The sequence below is a fragment of the Thamnophis sirtalis genome, unplaced genomic scaffold (assembly GCF_051295495.1).
Source record: "Thamnophis sirtalis isolate CommonGarterSnake01/CBP01778 unplaced genomic scaffold, rThaSir2_p1.2 scaffold_9, whole genome shotgun sequence".
Classification (NCBI taxonomy): domain Eukaryota; kingdom Metazoa; phylum Chordata; class Lepidosauria; order Squamata; family Natricidae; genus Thamnophis; species Thamnophis sirtalis.
Genome location: NW_028261389.1, coordinates 45,952,057 through 45,970,041, shown reverse-complemented (window position 1 = coordinate 45,970,041; position 17,985 = coordinate 45,952,057). Strand labels below are relative to the sequence as shown.

The 17,985-nt window shown below is 37.5% G+C and overlaps 1 protein-coding gene across 2 annotated transcripts in view; it reads right to left on the bottom strand.

The window, feature by feature from the left end:
- The window catches only part of PTPRR (protein tyrosine phosphatase receptor type R), a 78,710-nt gene that overhangs the window by 10,462 nt on the left and 50,263 nt on the right, over window positions 1-17,985 (bottom strand). For both annotated transcript variants that reach the window (XM_087723437.1, XM_087723438.1), the window contains 4 exons: window positions 6,219-6,405; window positions 5,000-5,084; window positions 3,470-3,549; window positions 3,013-3,150 (listed from right to left, as the gene is read on the bottom strand). In XM_087723437.1, coding sequence (XP_087579563.1) covers window positions 3,013-3,150; window positions 3,470-3,549; window positions 5,000-5,084; window positions 6,219-6,405 — 490 coding nt within the window. The remainder of the gene's footprint in view (window positions 1-3,012; window positions 3,151-3,469; window positions 3,550-4,999; window positions 5,085-6,218; window positions 6,406-17,985) is intronic.

Here is a 17,985-nt window from a genome sequence, read left to right as displayed (position 1 = left end):
GGAGAAGAATATTCCAGAAGCGTAGCTTTATTGCCAGTACTCAGTTCTTCCCAAGGCTATATGGACTTCGCTTGAGCTCTTTTCTATTTGTGGCTTTTATGTTTTTTCATGTTGTAGAGTTCAGAAATTTCTGTTGGAGTGATGATTTTGCTCCAGTTCAAATCGAAATAAGGAACATATTATGCCTGTCTTTTAGCCTGAGGGACATTGGCAACTATAGTTCTTACTGTTTATCTATCTTTTCAATTTCTGTATCTCTTGATTTCTTTCTATCATATCTCCTGATCTATTGCTTGTAAATAAATCTTCTTTTCTTGAAGATCATGTCCTCTTCTTTAATGTCATAGTTTAAGAAGGTATTAAATACTTTCATGGAGAGAAAAGTTATTATGGCCACTAATATGAAAATAATTTTACTACTTCAGATAATGGAGTTGATGTACTATAGATTACTGTGGTCATTCCCTGCATTCACAGAAATTAAAACTATATAAAAAATCCAGGATAGTCCAATGAAGAATACCATAGAATACTGGCTGGGAAAAACACCCCACTTTATAATAGCAATAGCACTTAGACTTATATACTGCTTTACAGTGCGGTATATAAATCTCTAAGAGATTTACAGAGTCAGCATATTGCTCCCAACAATCGGGGTCCTCATTTTACCGACCTCGGAAGGATGGAAGACTGAGTCAACCTTGAGCCTGGTGAGATTCGAACTACCAAATTGCAGGCAGCCAGCAGTCAGCAGAAGTAGCCTACAGTACAGCATTCTAACCACTGTGCCACTGCAGCTCTATAACATTTTGTCCTAGATTCAGATTCTAACTATATAATGCAATTAATGAAGGAAGGAATAATGCAATTAATGAAGGAAGGACAGATAGGGATACACTATACATGCATATACTATGCTATAACATTTTTCTCTGAACTGGTTGTTATAGGAACCTTTCCTCACTATAAGAATTCGTTAGCTTTTGCTTAGTTTATAATATGACATCCTGATTCCCCTTGTTATCCTGGCTAGCTAACAAAATGGATTTTTGCAGTTGGTGGCTGGAGGAATGCAATGAAAGAGAAAGTATAGAATTGTTAAGAGAATAATCAGTGTTGTTTTTCTCATCCCCATTCTAAGATATGGGGATCTTTAAGCATCTTCCAATGACTGATATAGGATAGGCCACACAAATATACCTTCTTGATTTTTGTGGCAAGGGAGAGGCAAACCAATTTATACTGGGTCTGTGATGAACAGAGTAAGAAAGCCTGGTTATTTTCCACAGACTGCTAATTTTCTTCCTTTGCTATGCAAGGTTGCAGAAGAAATACCAACCCCTAAACGCTTTGAAGGGACACGTTCTAATCTAATGTCATTAAAAATATTCTTATTATCCTTGTAGGATGATTAAGGGAAAAATGTATGAAAGGTTTCTCCCACAATAGAACTGCTATATAAAAACCACTTCTGGTTTGATAAACACACGACTAAGTCAAAAATATGACTTATTGAGTTATTTCAGTAGGGCGCAAAATGTGCTTATTTAAAATAGAGTAACCATTGGATATTTATGTTTACCTATGCTTTCATAATGTTTAGATGCCATACTTCTTGTAAGTATTTACTGCCCTTTTTATTGGGTAAACTGTTCTGTTTCTCAAAACAAATTGGGTAACAGAAAAAAAAATTCTGCCATATATACATTCTTATAATGATTTGATCAAATATGAGAAGCTCATATAAACACAAATGTCTATGTAGTCTGGAATTTCCTTAAGAAATCTCAGTCTTTTATATTATGCGGAAATTGCCACCATCAGTGTAGGACAATGTAGAGAAACAGTATTGTAATGAGTGGGAGCAATTCAGGTAAACACAGGGCTTCCTGATATGTTGAGAATTACTTTGTGTTTCTTTCAAGTCATTCTTTTCAAACAGTGTTAGAAGTGTTTTTTTAGAAAAAGTTTTTCCTTTGGAGAAAATATTTGTTCTGTGCACCATATTATAATAGGATAGGTTTTCAGAAGTATTTTGATCAGTCCTGATATGGCACTACTTACAATATCACACATTTCCTTAGAAATTATTCTTTTATATGTTTTGAGATACACACATGTTAAGATACTTCTTTATAGATAACAGCTACACTCTTTTCCTTGATAGAACCAAATATTTATTTCAATAAAAAAATTAAACAAATAAACAAATTAAACTATTATTTCAAAGCAGTACTGAATTAATTTCTGATAAATAATTCATTTCAGTCAGAGGATGCAGAAAACTTCTTAAGACATCAGAACTTCCATATTAAATATAGATTTAATCAGTTTCTATCCCTGACATATTCAGAAAGAGCCGGAGAACTTTGTGTAATGCTGGGAGGTCACAATCACAGTTAAGAATATTTTACTAGAAAGACTGATGGCTGGATTTAATATAGTGCAGCATTTTATGGTCGTAAATGGTTGGACCAGTTATTATACGTTGAGTAATTATTGATAAATAGGATTTTCATAGCATGACAGGAGAAATTTAAATAAATTTTTTAGATAAGGAGAAACTTCTTAGAGAAGTTTCATAAATAAGGAGAAAATTCCTAACAGCGTTTGCAATTAACCAGAGAAACAGCTTTGCCTTCAAAAGCTGTGGGTACTTCATCACTGGAGTCTTAAGAAGAAACTGGACAGCCACTTCTCTGAAATGGCAAAGGGTCTCCTGCTTGAGCAAGGCATTGGATAGAAGACCTCCAAGTCCCTATTTTGAATTGAACTTGTTTCAGAACAAAATTATTTATTATGTTACCATTTCAAATCTGAAAAGTAATGCATATTTTTTTAAAAGTTTGGAATATATTATAATGTTGTTCACACTAAATTATTTAAGGTGTTTTAATAGAGTGCTATGAAAAAAAATTAGGGGCTTGAATATTTGATAGTAGTATTGGTTGTGTTGGTTTTTTTAAAGAACTAGACAAAGTGTCCATGATTGATTAAGCTAAAAAGCCTTACCTCATTTTTCTCCTTCAGCTTTGTGATCATAACAATAACAGGACTGTCTTCTTGCCATACCATCAACCAGAAATCATTCACAGTATTAATCATAGGACCCTGAGTTGCAATGAAAGACTTCTCCTTGCCAGCATAACCCTAATTTATACAAAGATGGAACAGTCATATTAAAATTTTGTGATTATAACAGGCTGAGAAGAAACAAGAAGAGAATTAATATATCTTGTACAAAGCTTTAGTCAAAAGGCCAATACACTTTGGAACAACACTTTATGGAATGATTGCTCATTTTTATACAGTATATACAAAGTCTACTGTCTACTGTCAATAATAAAAGGCAGTGGAAGTTGGTGGCAGAGTACTAAGTTAGGTGTTTTGATAAGAGAATAACTGAATGGGAAGCATGAAGATGAAATATATGTTGGCAAGTCAGCACACTGCACATCAGTGTACTTACTCTGATGTAGTTAGCATTTATGTAGGTGCTCAAAGCATCCCCTGGATTCCTTGGTTTCAAATATACCCTGCTTACAGGATCTGTAAAGACAACACAGGTGGAAATGGAAATGAAAACCTAAAGTAGTAAAGGGAAATGTCATAAAAGCATAAGGATTTCTTTTTAAAGAAGCTTGATGATTTATGCAATGATATTGACAGCTATAGGTATGAGGGGGGAAAATCCTTCCAAATATTCCAAAAAAGTCTGTGAAACAGATACACGAAGGATTCATACTGTCTTCTGTCTGCTTTTGAGGTTTGTGCAAAGGAAAAAGGGAGAACCTATTTCCCATATGCATGTTCTCTATGTGCAAGGATAGATAACTCTCCCCCCTCAATATTTTTAAAGTACATTATATCCTTCTGAGATCATCTGATATAGCTATCCAGAAATTAAAACCTAATTTTATCACAGAAATGTAATTCCCAGTCTCCTATTGTCTCTGACAAGATAAGTTGTCAGAGGTTTGTGCTTACCTCTCTTATTGTCACACTGGGAGGGGACCCATTTGACCTCCTCCAGTTAGTATCATACCTGCACCAGAACTGGCCATTAAAGCTGAGACCGAATAAATCCCATCCATTTTAAAGGGTATTCTGATTATTGTACTTATGTGAACATATTCAGTGGTACTCCATTCGGAGTAGGAATACGCCTTATTGTATTAAAAATATTAAATTAATCCTATTTTTCTGCAATATAGATTATTTTTAAAATCTTTCTGAGCTATAGAAACCTGAGTTTCAGCTTTACTGCTGAATAAATACTCAATTAAAGAGAAGGGAAAGCTGGTCCCATCTTCTGCCAGATTCATTACTATACTAACTTTCCTGGCAGTGGGCATGACTACAAACCAAGGATACACATTTCTAGGTATTTAGTACAATTATAGCTCTTTACTGGAATAAACTGTATTCTGCTTTTTGGTTTATTCTATTTTTCCCTTTTCCATATTGAGATTGAGATTTATTAGATTTATATGCTGCCCTTCTCCCAAGGACTCAGGGCGGCGTACAACAATTAAAAGAAACACATAATATAAAAGTTAAAAAAAATTAAATGGTACTTAATCACAGTTAATCTTATGGCTCTTTAGCATATGTTTTAGCAAACTCAGATTCTTGAAGAAACATACTTTGGCAGAGAAGTAAACACTTAAGCTTTATTGATATAAATAAACTATTTTAATAGAAGTTTCCAACAGTAATGTAGATTAATAAAGTTTATGGTAGGATAAATACTTATTTAATTTTCCCTGCAACTTGACACATCTATACATGTTGGGCTTAAGAAGTCAAATGCAGTTCATCAATTGAGATTGTGATAGCAGCAATAAAACAATGCATATTAAAACAACATTATTTCACAAATCAGTTTGCAATCATCCCAGGTTGCTTTAATTCAAGAGTACCTATAAATTGAATTAAAAAGCTGATAATAGGAAAAGGGAGAAGTAACTGGTAAAAGTATCACTTTAAACCAACTTACTTGGAAGAATGGTTTTATAACGATTTTTGGTTCCATAACTAGGAATGTCTATTTCTTTAGGATTGACAAAATTCATGGGAATTTCCTAAAGAGAAAAAAACACCACAGTTTTTATTATGAACGATTCTTAGTATCAATGTTAACAGTGGTTTATTGCAGCTTGTAGGAAGGTTTATCACAAAGCCACAGCATTGTTTTTTTTAAAGAAATAATATGTGTAGAGATTTTAAGTTAAAAAGCAGAAAGAGTGTAGGATGGCTCATTTATTAATTTAAATTTATAGTCATCAAAAGTCTCTAGGGAGCCTTCAAAGTTAAACAGAATAAATAATACATATAAAACCATATATGTAACATACACATGGTGGTGACTTTTTACTGGTTCAACTTCAAACTTCAAACTAGTTCTCCAAAAATCTCAGAATAAAAGTTAATTTCCATTGGGAAGTTAATTTCCATTGGGAAGCCTTAGTCATAGTTTGACTTATGTTTGATCGCTACATTTATTTTGTTTTGATATGATCGCAAATCAGATAAACCAATGAGTGCTTGCTTAGCCTTATCCAAACCTATTTGGGCTTAAACAATATTTCTGGAATTTTCTTATCTTTGCTTGTTGTATTAGGAGACTTAACAATACTATATGGTATACAGATAATTGAAGATATACGTGGAAAATCCTGTCTTATAACAAGGAATAGAATTAAGCGGCTATTTATTATGTTTTATAGCAGTTAGCAATAGCAGTTAGACTTATATACCGCTTCATAGGGCTTTCAGCCCTCTCTAAGCGGTTTACAGAGTCAGCATATTGCCCCCAACAACAATCCGGGTCCTCATTTTACCCACCTCGGAAGGATGGAAGGCTGAGTCAACCTTGAGCCGGTGAGATTAGAACCGCTGAACTGCAGATAACAGTCAGCTGAAGTGGCCTGCAGTACTGCACCCTAACCACTGCGCCACCTCGGCTCAGTGTCATGAAATCATGCAAGGACATCTTTGTTCCAAATCCTTAAATCTTTTACATTTTTATATGAGTACTGAAGCAGCACAATTTTAGAAGTCTGGTTGGGCATCTCCAGTTTATAACCCTGCCATTGCCTTTGCTCAAGCAAGGGATTAGGTGGTACAGTAAAAATGCCAGAAGTATATCATTCTGAAGACCACAGAAAGTTACAAGTTTTTAGTTTTAAAACAACAAAGCAGTATTAAAGACTTACCATGAATTCTGTCTGAAGTAAATGAGAACTTGAAACTACATCTTTTAATTGGTCTTTGGTCAAAATTCTGCTAGCTGACTGTAGATACTCCAGTGCTACTTTTTCCCTTGGAGTTGGCACAGCTATTAAAGGTTCAGCACATCCTAAGATGCTCATATCTAAGGTGAGTGAGACATTGGATCCTCGTCTGTATGATGACAAAATATAATATATATTTGTAATTAATTGTTTATGTGAATCTACCTGATAAATTGAAACTTTATGGATAATACTTGAATAAGAAAATAAGCATATTTATTGGAGAATAAATGCCACTGAATACCGAGAAACATATTACTAAGTAAAATTTCTTTGAAATTTCTTTATGCTGGTGTTTGCATTGCAAATAAGGAAAAGCATATTGTGTCAGGGCTCCAACTGATGCCCTAATAAAAGCAGGACCCTCAAGCCAGTTTTCAAGAAAAATCCAGTTGTTTATTAGGAGTGCCATGTCAGCATGGACCTAGTGAAGGCAGATCTGACCCACTCAGTTCGTGCCTTGCCTATGAACCTGTTTCTCTCTCCTCCCCAAGGTGTGTCATTAGTCATATTCCCCAATGAAGCAATTTTGCACGTTGTAGAAGTCATTCCCTCCAGCCATTACTGGTTTCTGTGGAAATGGCCTTGACTTTGGCCAGTTAGGATGTGCGTTGTTTTAACTGAGGTGCAAATTTCCCAATGCAGCTACGAAGCTCGATTCCCCATCCCTCTGCCTAAGGCAACTCGGGAGCAGGTTGTGGAAGTTTCACAAGTTGTCATATTGACTAGTATAGAAAAAAGTATTACAAATACTTCTCATAAAAAATTGAAGAACACATCTAAGTCAAAATTTTGAGCACTCATGTGGCTTGGGGAAAGCACTTTGCAAAGAGTGAAGAATTAATGCGTTTTAAAAATAATAAATTTAAAATGTATATATGATTCTCAAGATCTCTTCCAAATATTTTTCCAAATTTGCAGAACCATTGCAAGTAGAAGGTAGATTAAAAAACCAACTAAATAGCCATTAACAAAATATAATTTGACTTGTGCTAGATGGAAAAAGTCATATAAAGCCACAATATGATTATTTAATTATAATTAGTTTTTGGAAATTATTGTTACAATCCAGATGAAATATAGTATGGAGAATAATCTTGTTATTTCACAAATGTGGTTGTTTTATTTTTCTAATCTTAGTATGTAATAGGCAGAAAAACTGGTTTAAAACATTTTCTCGGTATCAGCACTAAGTATGGGCTTAACTTTTAATAACCCAGAATATATCACTAAAGATGTTTTGCTCTGTTTGCAGAATAAATACCAGTTTTTATGATTCAGGATTCATAAAAACATTTCTAGTTCAAAAGCATTCTTGGTGAAGCCAAAACTTTCTCTGAGTTTTTGAGACAGACTGAACTTTGGCTATATTTAAAGCAATATTGAATAAGCTGACAATGCAGAAGAAAAATGCAATCATTTATTCTTGTCAGTGACCTTAAACAAATTACCTTAAAAATTTCCATCATAGCTGGATCTCAGATTTTTCACATCCATTGCTTAGTTGCAGAATCAGACAATAATATATAGGAGTTACTGTACTTGAGAAATGGGACAGTAAACTAGTAACTTTTCTCAGTAAAAAATGATTTATTTTGAACGGATCTCCATAGCCAGTTTATTCAATTTGAAATTACTCTATGTATTTGGTTATCACTTTTACTTATTGTAAGAGGATATTTGCTACAAATATTTATTAACACCATCAGAAATACGGCAATGTGCTTATCATGTCCCATTCAGGATCTGATGGGGATGTGATGGTTCCTTTTCTGGATGAATTTCCCCTTTACATTAATACTTGGCAACACTTTTGAGAGTTAAAAGCATGGGATGATAACTTTTATTTAAAATGCCACCAAACTGCTTAGAAAGTTAACAACCGGTTCTCCTGAAGGGGTCTGAACTGGCTGAATCCCACCACTGGTTTACCCCTAAAAGCTGGAGATCAACTTGGAACCAGTATAATTTGTAAATATGGCTATTGAAGTATTATTAAAGTGATATAATGTAGAAGGAATATGCCAATTGTTGTGGCCCAGCAGGAGCCGTTGGAGCTGCCACCAGACTCCGACAGCGAGAGGTCCTATGAGTTGACTCTGGAGGATGTGGAGGACCCTGGACAGGGTTCCGACTCCAAGCAGAGCGCAGAGAGGCTGGTTGGCCACCAATGTTCCCTCTAATTTTTTTTCAGTGTGAGCGGAAAAGTATAGTGTTTGAGCTGCACAGTTTCATGCCTGAGCACCTAAGAGAGCAACAGTTTGAACTGCTGTCACGTCTGCTGGACATTTGCGCAACATTCCAAGCATCAAGCGCTGATTGCTAGCGAGGTTTCAGCCTGATGAATGCCAGGCATGAAAATGTGCCACTCAAACACTATACTTTTCCACTCACACTGGAAAAAAAGGCTCTCTGCTCAGCTTTTACATTGTTAGACTGGCTAGAGGGAGACATGGCACCAACAGCCTGGGTTCTGGCATTTTGCAGGCAACCTGTCCTCTCACATTCTTTGGAATGCAACCCATCACATTTGAATTAGATTTTGCCAATTATCCTATTAAAAGATAATCCTATTATTCTAAAATATGACTAACTCAATATTAAAAACTGTAAATATTTAATGCTGATAAATAATAGCAGTAATCGTTATTTAATATGACTAAAATCAGTACTGATATACCAATATAATATCTATCAAAATTGACAATAAACACTAAAATAACAATACAAATATATAATTTGGAATATAAATGTAATAAATATAATATATAAATGCAACATAAATGTAATAAAATAATTTATCATGAAACTCTCCTTCTTTAAAGTAGTAAGATCAATTAAATAGTCTAGCAAGTTTGGACTATATGCTATATGTTATGTTACTTAAGAATATATATACCTCAGAATCAGATACAACATCCACATCATTTCCAACTGAGTCAATAAAATCATATGCCATGCCAAAGCTATTTTAAATAAAGATACGAAATTAATCAAGTATTGCATTTATTTTTAAAAACGAATGTACAATTTTTTTATTATTTAAGTTTTGTACCCCATCTTTTCATCTTCAAGGTATTCAAAGCAGCTAACAGATTTTTTTTTAATTGAAATCTACTTAAAAACTGGTGTTAATCTAATTCAAAAAGCCTGGCTAAAAAGGGAATTATCCTTTTCTAGAACCAAAAAAGAAAGAAGAACTGCCGCAGGATTGTATTCCATGGTATTTAATCAATGCATAGCTTTCAAATGTAATCCAAATTATATATCTAAACAACATTATAAATCATTTAAATATCAGAAGATTCGAGCATTGTTTTTCCTGATCTCTTGGCAGAAAGGATGTGTACTGGCATTTTATGGAATTTAAAATGATTAAGACCATGACACAAATTGCACAATAGGAAATCCAGGCCAGAATGCATTTAACTCATTGTATCACCAGGGACCAGAATTTAGCAGGCCCAGGAAAAAAAAGTAGGTAAAGCCACTTTATAGCTAAATTTGATACCATTAAAAATTAAATAGGATTAATATCTGTGGTTTATAATTTACCCAGTTGTGCCATGTAGTCTACACCCCTCCTTTTGCCGGCGTTAGCCCGCTGCACCAAGGGGGCATGTAAGAGGGAGGGGAAAAAACAAGAGGAGATACGGCCACAGCTAAGCACGCAGCAACCTCGACGTCTAAGTGGGCGAGTCCACAGCATGCGCACTCGCATGTCCAAGACAGGGCATAAAAAGGGAAGAAAAGCCAGGGAGGAGATGACTGGACCAGCTCTGTTTGGGGCGCCAGCTTGCATGCAAGTGAGTCCCCCAGCGCAGGGTGTGGAAAGGCTTTGTTGAAAGATCCGAAGTGCAGAGAATCAGGAAGTGCCACCCAGGTGCAGCTGCATAATAAATCTCACCAATTCCGCCCAAACTTTTTTTTAAAAATGTTGTCAAGACTCCTGTTTAGCTGGAGGGGATTTCGTTCACGATTCCATGGCCATTCTGCAGAGTATAGAGACTGCAGTCCGTGTCCAGCAAATGACACTGCGCGGCAGTGGGAAACTGCTGCACAATGTTTACTTGCCACGTGGCCGCGCACCTTAGAGGGAACAGTGTTGGCCACCAGGAGGCACATGAGCATTGGAGCAGTGGGGAGGAGCCAAGGGAGTTGTTCCTGGATGCCCGGCATCGAAGAGCTGATAGGCGTAAGGAAGAGTTGCGCAGTTACAGGAGATAATTGCACTCAGCCGGTGGTAATTAGGCTCCTCTCAAGACTATAAGAGGAATGCTTGTGCACACGCCCCGTTGCAGGAGTCAACGCATTGACTAAAAGTTGGAGAACTTTTGTAACTAGCTTGGCAGGCTGGATTGCTGCCAAGGCTTGTCTGTGCTGGATTGCTGCCAAGGCTTGTCTGTTCTGGATTGCTGCCACGGCTTGTCTGTCTGTTAATAAATTCCGTGAAGTATCTTTGGCTCGGCGTGCTTTGGTGTGGGACGAGGGGGTCAGAACAGCCAATTAATAAACTAAATTGAAAATAGGTTATCTAACCAAACTCCTTTATTTTACTATGCCTCTGCTACCTATTTTTTTAATTGTTAATGAGCAACCTCAAGACCATATCTCTTTCTTTCTTATGACTCTATAGTTTTAAAGTAAACTTCAGCAGGAGACCCTTCAAACAAAACACTGAGCATTAGGCACTTGGTATTATTAGACCAACAGTCATGTCTTCAGGCTGAACTAGTACATGCTTCAATATATTTGAAATGAGGGAACAATTCTTTGTGGATCCAATTATTTTTTCTTCCCTAAATAAACAAAAGACATTCCTTGAAAACACAACCAGCAGTATTATTATATTTTAACTCATACCGAGTTTTCCTTCTAGAATAATATTTATAACCTCCAACTCATGCAAGTGACAAAAATAGAAGGAAGAATTAAAAATAAGAACACTAGTTTAATGGTAAAATTGAAAGAAAAGGACTTGATAGAAAATATATTTTTTATTTCCCTCTTTAAAAGGAGATTCTAGATCTTTAATGATCTGCTGATCTCAAATAACAGAAATAGATTTAAAAGCTCCCCTACATCCACTTATCCAGAAGGGAGATACAGTAGTGTTTCTTTTTAAATGGGCATCATTGAAACTAGTTTAAAATATAACAAACCAGCTGTGGTGATTCCTGTTTAGAGTGAGGTGTGTTTTTTTTAACTTTTCCTACTTTGTAAATAAGAGTACCAGAGTTTATAACTAAATGCTAATGCAAAATAAACTGTATTTTAATGTTGAGTCAAAACAGGAAGTTATATTTTTTGGAGCATTTACACCCCAAACCAATTCCTTTATCAATTTCTTGGCAGTTATTTAAAAATAGTTCAAAATGTTCACAATGGACCAACTATGTGGGAATAGAGAGGGAGAGAACATGAAATAAACCCAGCCAATTCTTTGTTACACTATGCACAATCTTTACCTCTCTAAAAGTATCTGTGGATTTCTTAATAAAAAAGTGTAAATACGTATTGTTTTATAACAAAGCACAATTGAAATGTTGATATTTTCTTTGGCTTTGACATTGTTTTATCAGTCAATCATGACAAAGGGGTTATTTCCTCTCCAGCGAAATGTGGCAAGAGCTAATTATATCTTTGAATTTATGGCTTTTCCAGTTCAAGAAAATTGGCATTGAGAAGCAAATTGATTCCTCTGAATTGATCCAAAGCAGTGATGGGATTCAGCCGGTTCGCACCTATTCGGGAGAACTGGTTCATAACTTTCTAAGCAGTTCGGAGAACCGGTTGTTGGTAGAAATCTTATTTTATTTTTCCCCACTTTACAGGGCTAATTTTATAAGGAAGGCAGGAAGGAAAAATTCTGGTGTTGTTTCTAGCCTCATCTTTATTGCCCTGTTTACAGAAACTGCCTCTCCAGTTAACCCTTATTACATTGTAACAGCTAAGGCGAAGCGCCCATTGACGTGAGTTGGCCACAACCACATTGTCACATGACCACCAAGCTATGCCTACCCAGCTGGTCATTATGGCAGAGAACCGCTTGTTAAATTATTTGAATCCCACCACTGATCCAAAGATATAGTCATCAGACAAAAGCACAGTAAAATACTTTATAGAAATGTATGAAAGAAACAGAAAATTAACTGGTAGGGATTAATTATAAAAATAGAATTGTAGCAAATAATGCTTCCAAAGGCTATTTCATATAAGAAGTAAGGATCACATTTATGAATCAAAGCTTCCAATAATGTTTTATAAGGTGTATTGAGACTGAATCTCACTGACCTAGAAAAAGTAATCAAGACACTCCCCCCCACACATACACTATGATACCCTGTCAGTATACAATATTAGAAATATGACTTAAAGGAGCCAGATCTTTAAGGCCTCCATCCTTAAGGAAATAGCAAGTGTTGAAAGATAATCTGGTTCTGCAAATTGCAGCAAGCAGTTGCTCAGGTATAGCCAATGAATACATTCATTTATTTGCTGACTCTAATGGATAATTGATATTTATCACTGTTTCTTGGATAACAGCAGGACGACATTTTCAGTGGTCTGGCAACCTCCCTGCCAAATTTGTATATGGAGATGCCTATACAGAAAATCTGGAAAGCATACTTAGATTAGATCATAACTGTAACAACGTTAACTAGATTGCATAATTATGATTATCCTATCTATTTAAAGTTCTGATGTCTATTTTTATTTACCCCCCCCCTTTCCCTGTGACATAAACACAAGCACCTGGCCTTAATTATGGGTTCACTTGCATAGGCTGAAAGACAACATTCTACATGAATTTAGGAATTCATATTCTAAAATAAGTGGGAGTAGAATTAAAGAGAGATTTTAGTGAAAAAATAAATGCCTGCTATTTAATTAAATTATCATTGTGCATTTATAGAAGTAGAAAAAGGGTGAAGGAAAAAAAATTGAACAACAATCTTCTATCCATTTTTGGAGTTCTTAATCCAATGGCACTGACTCATTAGTATCTCCTGAACACAAGGAGACAGTAGAGTGATAATACAGAATTATGGATTTACTCCTTCCCTCTTTTTGTCTATATGTCTGCCTGCTTTTTATGCAAAACATTTCTGCCTTTCTTCAAAGCATGCAGACACAAACACACAGAAAATGTTTGCTTTGGGACTCTGTCTGGTAAGAAGCAGCTAGCTAGTTCTAGGTTTATAATATATTTCCTGTAAATTTCCTTTCTGTTATAATCATAAAGAATACTTGAGTAATAATTGCTCAATATTTTTCCAGGTTCAACACGGTTGTTCAGGAACATCAACCTTCAATACTCTTTTCACTGGGAAAAGTTTTAATGTGAATGAGATGATACTTACAGCCCATCATAAGAACCAAATATTCTTTCCCTATGCCATATTCTGTGTTTATGAAGTAATATGAATCAATATTAAGTTACTCTTACTTATTTAATTTTACATATTTCAACAATAGGCTTTATGGTGCTGGTTTCCAAACTGCCTAATTCATGCTAGAGATTTGGGCAATTTTAGAGGATGTCAATTTTTAGAAAATGAAGAAGGTCATGAAATTTAACTGGAAAATCTCTTCAGGAAGCTCCACCCATTCATTTTATGTCAACCAATCTGACAAAGCCCATAAATCACTGAAGTAGTCATTTCCTGCCTTTCCCTTAAAATGAGTTCTCTCATCACTTTTGGTGATTCTTTTAACCAGTAGTTTCTGCATTCTTTAACACCAGACTTTGAATTTCATGTTCAGCATTGCAATACCCATCCTGATTTCATTCATTTTCTGGACAGGGCAAAGAATTATGCATATCTGATTGAGTTTCTCCCTTCCTTCATCCATTATTTCTGCCTTGTTTCTTTGTAACTGAAGGTAAAGAGGCTTCTGCATTCCACTATATACATTCCTGAAATGAGATTTCATGACTGGAGTTCTTTGTTGTATAGTGTCACAGGAGAGAGATGGAAGGAAGTCATTAATTAACCAGCAACTACTTGCCTTTCCATTACAGAGGACAAAAATTCATTTGCATGTAGCAATGGTATGTAGGCTCCTCCTCAGATTACCTTTTGAAAAAAATATGGAAGTACATGCACATGCTATAGTTTAGCTACATTAAATATTATATATACACATTTTAAAAATTGCTTGTGCCAACCACAGTGGGTACAAACCTATCTGAAAAGACACTAAAGCAGCAGAACCAAAGATGCAAATGTTTTGGCAATGTGGAATCATATCCCAATGTTACCATAACATTGGAGGAAAATACAAAAAGTATTATTCCAAAATGTTGAGAAAATTAACATACATGCAACAAGAGAACGTTGTATTCAAATAATGTGCTTCCGACTATTCAGGCAATCAGAGAACCTAGCATCATTCTAGGTATGTAATCAGCAAGAAGAAGACTTATAGAAACTTAAGAGTTTCTATAAGAGATGGAAGAGACGCCTAGAGCACTTATGGAGATCCAATAAATCCGAATCGAACCGAGCACTTTTAACATCTTGCATCAAGGAATACATCAGGGCAATCAGGACGTCGAAAAGAACCTATATTGCCACCTTGATTGCCTCCGCTGAGTCACGCCCAGCCGCCCTGTTCAGGATAATCCGTTCCCTCCTAAATAGGAGGGATACGGGGGAGCCTTTGCAGGGTAGGGCTGAGGATTACGTCCAGTTCCTAGCAGACAATGTTGCTCGGTTTCGGTCGGACTTGGACTCCAATTTCGCAGACCCAGCCGAGGCACAGGGGGATAATCTGGTAGGCCATCGCTGGGTTGAGTTTCAAGCAGTTGCCCCTGAGGACGTGGACAAGGCCATGAGAGCTGTGAGTGCCTCCACATGTGTACTGGACCCATGCCCCTTCTGGCTGGTTGCTAACAGCAGGGAGGTGACATGGGGCTGGATCCAGGCAGTTGTTACCGCCTCCCTTCGGGAGGGGGTCTTTACCCCCGCTCTTAAGGCAGCGGTGGTGAGACCCCTCCTGAAGAAACCATCCTTGGATCCAGCCGTTCTTAACAACTACCGTCCAGTCTCCAACCTCCCCTGTGTGGGGAAGGTTGTTGAGAAGGTGGTGGCCTTTCAGCTCCAGCAGTCCTTGGAGGAAGCTAGTTACCTGGACCCATTCCAGTCTGGCTTCAGGCCTGGCTACAGCACAGAAACCGCTTTGGTCGCATTGACCGATGACCTCTGGAGAGCCAGGGATGGAGGCCATGCCTCCATCCTGGTTCTCCTTGACCTCTCAGTGGCTTTCGATACCATCGACCATGGTATCCTTCTGCAACGACTGTGGGAGGTGGGGGTGGGAGGCACTGTTTTGCGGTGGTTCTCCTCTTACCTCTCAGACAGGTCGCAGTCGGTGTTAGTTGGAGGGCAGAGATCGACCCCTAGGCCCCTAACATATGAGGTGCCACAGGGTTTTGTCTTGTCCCCCCTACTTTTTAACATCTACATGAAACCGCTGGGCGAGATCATTCGGCGGCACGGGATAAAATACCACCAGTATGCGGACGATACTCAGTTGTATCTGTCCGCCCCGTGCCAACTCAATGAAGCGGTGGACGTGATGAACCAGGGCCTTGAAGCTGTTAGGGACTGGATGAGGGCTAACAAGCTTGTGCTCAACCCAGATAAGACCGAGTGGCTGTTGTGTTTCCCTCCCACTAATTCGGCAAGTATTCCATCTCTCAGGCTGGGGGGTCAAATATTACGCCCCTCAGACAGGGTCCGCAACTTGGGAGTCCTCCTGGACCCACAGCTGACTTTTGAACACCATCTGTCAGCTGTGACCAGGGGGGCATTTGCCCAGGTTCGCCTGGTGCACCAGTTGCGCCCCTACCTGAACTGGGAGGCTCTCACAACAGTCACCCGTGCCCTTGTGACCTCTAGGCTGGAGTACTGTAATGTGCTCTACATGGGGCTGCCCTTGAAGAGTACTCGGCGACTTCAGCTAGTCCAGAATGCGGCCGCGCGAGCGATTGTGGGTGCACCTCGCTTCACCCACATAACACCTATCCTCCGCGAGCTGCACTGGCTTCCGGTCGATCTCCGGGTACGCTTCAAAGTGCTACTTATCACCTTCAAAGCCCTTCATGGTAGTGGATCTGGGTACTTGAGAGACCGCCTACTGCCAATTACCTCCACCCGACCAATTAGATCCCATAGATTAGGCCTCCTCCGAGTCCCATCTGCCGGTCAATGTCAACTGGCAACTACGCGGAGGAGAGCCTTCTCGGTGGCAGCTCCGACCCTATGGAACGATCTCCCCGTGGAGATTCGTACCCTCACCACCCTCCAGACCTTCCGCACAGCCCTTAAAAACTGGCTATCCCGTCAGGCCTGGGATTAAAGACTGTAACCCACCCGAATAGTATGAATGTTGTGCTTTTAATGATGTACCATTTTATGTGTCAATTGTTTGTTTCCCTCCCTTTTCAAGTTGTAAGCCGCCCTGAGTCCCCCCAGGGAAAAGGGCAGCATATAAATAAATTACTCTAAACTCTCTAAACTCTAAACTCTTATAGAAAGCTTATAGAAAAGATATTTGAAAGTTGTCTCCCTGTGCATCCAGTTTCTATAACTTGTATTATTTTCAGTTTGAGAGAGCTATCCAAGTGTAGAAACAAACATGTACTGTATAAATGAATGAATTAGGATTGGGTTATCACTGTTCCTTATTTTGGAGTATTTGACTCCCTTCCTTTCTTCCTTAATAAAAATATGCTCTATCAGATTCTTATTTGATATTATGGTCTGAAAACATAATTTTTCTCTTTAGTAATCTGGCTGAGTAGGTATAATTGCTTTGCTTTATTTATTAAATAAATCAGCTAAAGTACTTCTTCCCTAGATGGATACCCCACCCCCCATACAAAAGTAAACTGAATGGTTGGTAACCTAAAGAAAGTATTGAATTTTTTAAAAAATAACTATCAACTAAACAGCATTTTCAGTATTCAGATTCAAAATCACTTCCAAGCATTAGTCAGACTACATTATGTCACAAAGGAATAAAGGAAATGATTTTTAAAACTACTTGTAGACTAAATTTTAAGCAATTGGTATCTGGTTGGGACAGAAATCCTTCCATATCCTGTGCAGGAAAAGAGCTGAAAGAAAAACATTTCAATTTTCCCTCTTTTAATCAGCCTTTCTAAAATTCTGTCAATTGACTCCTATTTATCCAAAAAGTTAGGAATGGACTATTAACTGAAAGACAGATAACTCCTGTCTGTACCTCTTAATCAACTCCACCATCAAATGGAGATTTCTTTCATGAACTTCTGTTTCCCTGCAAACGACAAAACAGAAGCTCACAAAAGAAAAAGATCTCACCTCTGACAGAGCTGCCAGTCAGATGCCCTGCATCCAGGTCAGGGTTGTCTCAAAGGTGCTTTTTCAGGAGGCAACTGGACTTTGTTTTTTCTTTGAAGATGTTTCGGTTCTCATCCAAGATTTCTCATCCTCATCATTTTCATCAATTGCCTCCTGAAAAAGCACCAGTATAGGCTATGGACATCAACGCTGATTTGATTCTAAAGAGCTGGAAACATCCATAGCAAAAATGATACATAGTCTTTCTCCAAATTGATGTTGTTGGAGGCAACCCCTCCCCCATTAATTTTGGAGCAAAAATTAGAAAAATACAGGAATTGATCCTCAGATCAGCA